The sequence below is a fragment of the Cyprinodon variegatus genome, unplaced genomic scaffold, assembly GCF_000732505.1.
Source record: "Cyprinodon variegatus isolate N-32 unplaced genomic scaffold, C_variegatus-1.0 Scaffold649, whole genome shotgun sequence".
NCBI classification, from domain to species: Eukaryota; Metazoa; Chordata; class Actinopteri; order Cyprinodontiformes; family Cyprinodontidae; genus Cyprinodon; species Cyprinodon variegatus.
Window position 1 is genome coordinate 269,685 of NW_015151102.1, and position 2,983 is coordinate 272,667.

The 2,983-nt window shown below is 35.4% G+C and overlaps 1 protein-coding gene across 1 annotated transcript in view; it reads left to right on the forward strand.

The window, feature by feature from the left end:
• commd7 (COMM domain containing 7) overlaps positions 1–2,983 on the forward strand; it is a 9,193-nt gene that overhangs the window by 3,725 nt on the left and 2,485 nt on the right. The window contains exons 2-6 of the mRNA XM_015393580.1: positions 830–902; positions 1,012–1,049; positions 1,809–1,899; positions 2,750–2,799; positions 2,876–2,924. Of these exons, the coding sequence (XP_015249066.1) occupies positions 830–902; positions 1,012–1,049; positions 1,809–1,899; positions 2,750–2,799; positions 2,876–2,924 (301 nt within the window). The remainder of the gene's footprint in view (positions 1–829; positions 903–1,011; positions 1,050–1,808; positions 1,900–2,749; positions 2,800–2,875; positions 2,925–2,983) is intronic.

Sequence of the window (2,983 nt, forward strand, 5' to 3'; positions counted from 1 at the left end):
AAGAACTATGCAGTCTAATGAGGTCTAGATAGAATATATTCGCAGCCAAAGAAGGTTTTTCATCTGAAATACAAAACAGTATCTAATATTTTTTCTGAAGTTTGACTTAATTTCTGTCCTTTCAGACAAAGATATGTTTTAAAGTCCACATGCTTGTTTTTTTTAATTATTAAATTAGTGAAGATTATCTCAGTCATTGATTAATTACAATTAGCCCAACAAACTGTTTCACCTCTAATCTCATCCGTCTGAAGGTTACTGCTCCTGAATCTTTGTGCTTTATTTAGATCTGATCTTGTAAACCAAAATCAAGTTTTCTATTATAAATCCTCCAAACAAACCAAACTTGTCTATTCTTCGAGTCTCAGATGGACATTTTTTGTGGGGTTTTTATTGTAATTTTCCCAGCACTGTATGGCTGATATTGAGGTAAACTGTAGGAGATCCCTCACTGAGAAGGTTGGCTGGTGTTTATCTCTCTATGGAATCAAGGACTTCTAGTAATTTCTAATAAAATTTTCCAAAACGTGTGGGACTGATGGGCGGCAGCATTTCTTCTGTAAAGTTTTTCCTGATATTTTTCCATCCTGACTTATGCTAACACATAGCTGCATACTCTGGATCAGTAAGTTACCGAAACTATTGCCCTACACTGCAGAGAGGGACACCAGGATGAGCCAATTTAATATCTTTTCTTCTACATAAGTCTTTGCCACACTGCCCTAGAAGCTTTCTTTCACTTCATGATTAAACATCATTATCAATCTTTTCATTTTAATGAAAGTTTCCCTGATGTTCCAGCTGTAAAACAAAATTCTCTGTTTTTTATGTTTTTTTTTTCTCAGGAGCTCTAAAGAAAAACCTGACGACCGAACAAGTCAAAGAAGACCTGCTTACATTGGGTAATACTTCCTTTAGATCAGCTCACATGGATGATACATGTAATAATGTTTTAGAACGGGTAAATGTTTCATTCAGGAAACTAAACAGTTTTATCTGTTGATTTCTCAGGGCTAAATGAGGAGAAAGCTGCACACTTTTCATTACAGGTAACTCATCAAAATGAGTCTTTGTCCTTTATGGATTCAATAATAGGGTTACCCTCCTTTATTCAGTGTTTGTGCAGCTGATAAACACCTATACAGGGAAAAAAAAAACATCCTGTTCTTATCTCCATCCATCTTAGCACTCTGAGTTTGGGAAAACACTTATAAAAACACAGGGTTGTAATGAGAACTAGAAAATTAAGATCTGGAATGATTTTATGAACACGGAGCAGATTTGACCCGGTTGTAGCACAGATCAGATCATCAAGGCTTGTTAAATTCCAACCAAAACAAAAAGTTTCAGCACTGGAATAAGCCTTTCTGTGTTCTGTAATCTGTGCGGCTACATCTGTTCTGACAGCAAAGCTTGTCGTTTCATTGTGCTGGTTGCAGATGAATCTATCTACAACAAGCTTTATCAGTTTGAAAAGTTTACTTTATAATCAATTTTAGCTGTATTGGTGCACAAGCTGATCAGCTAACATCAGTGAAGTGTTGCATCTCCAGCACAGGTGAAGCTGAGAAAGAGTTCCTAAGAAACCTTCCAGTCTAGTCACTGCGTTGTGTTCAAAGTGTTCAAACCTCCAGATAAAACAATGCCGCCGTTAATGATTCATATTAAAGCCGCATTCTGCTAATAGAAGGTGTCTCTGAATGCAAGGATGCAAACTAAAAACATTCCTCAGTGGAAACATTACAGATTTATTGGAATTCCTAAGCTCGTCTGCGGATGTTACCATTTTGTCCCTCTGTGCCCTGCAGTGGGGGGAGCACTATGCTGCGCTGTCCAGGCTCGCTGTTGGACAGACTCTGATGGTCAACAAGCTGCTGGACATGGAGTGGAAGTTTGGAGGTAAAAACCATGAAAATGATTGGGGATGAAAATTCTTCCCATTATGCCTTTTGAGACCTTAAATTATTCAAACAATCAGGACTTTATGAACAAGTAACCTATATATGTCTTCTCACTGATTGTGGTACATGACGTCTTACAGCTCTGACTTTTTCATCTGTTTTTTTAGATGTAAACATTTGGTGATAGATGCAGGTTTAGATTTGTATCAACTTTTTTATCCTGAATTTTATTTAGAAATGTATTGTTAAAAAAAATTCTCATCTCCTCAGGTATCAATAAAAATGTATTTTTTAGTGTTAGAAAAAAGCCTTGTTCGCTAATCTTTAGTGATAAACTCAGTCTTGAGATTAGTAGGCCTCTTTACCATCACCCTAATCTTTAGCTCTCTCCTAATGTTTAGCATCAGATTATTACCAAGACTCTCACTGGGTTCTTTAAAAACATTAGCATTCCTTCCTGTCAGAATTAAACTTTGATCACATTAAAATATATTTTCTGTCAGCGTACTTTTAAATAAAGGACAGCAGTGTCAAAAAAAGATCTTATGTAATCCATGCATATAAAAGAAAATGTTGAAACAATAAAAAGCTTTCACTGGGTACCAAGGCACCTTGGAAGAAGTCTTGGTTTTCCATTTTTTTCCAAGTTTGGAGAAAAAGGAGGAAAAAAGTATGAAAAATGTTTCAAAAGTTTCATTCGTCTTTTTTTTCTTACTTCTCTATTTCCATGTTTTGTCTTCGAAGTTAGATAATTTATCAGAATCTGTGTTCATTTTATAGTAAAACTTTCCTGTATTAGTACTACATAGAGATCTTAGAGAACTAAGAGTCTTTTCTTATTCAAACAGTGACTGTTGGCACCAGTGAAATTCAAAAAGTGGGAAACGTTTTTCTACAGGTAGGAATTTTTCTAGATGACCTATAGACGTGAAGTTCTTTAGTTTATTTTATTATAAATATTAACTTTCTTGCAGTTGAAGCTGGTGGTGAGAAAGGGGAATTCCACTGAAAATGTTTACATGGGTGAGTCACTGAACATTTAGACTTTTCTTCCTGAGTTTTAATTTATTTAAAAACTGCTG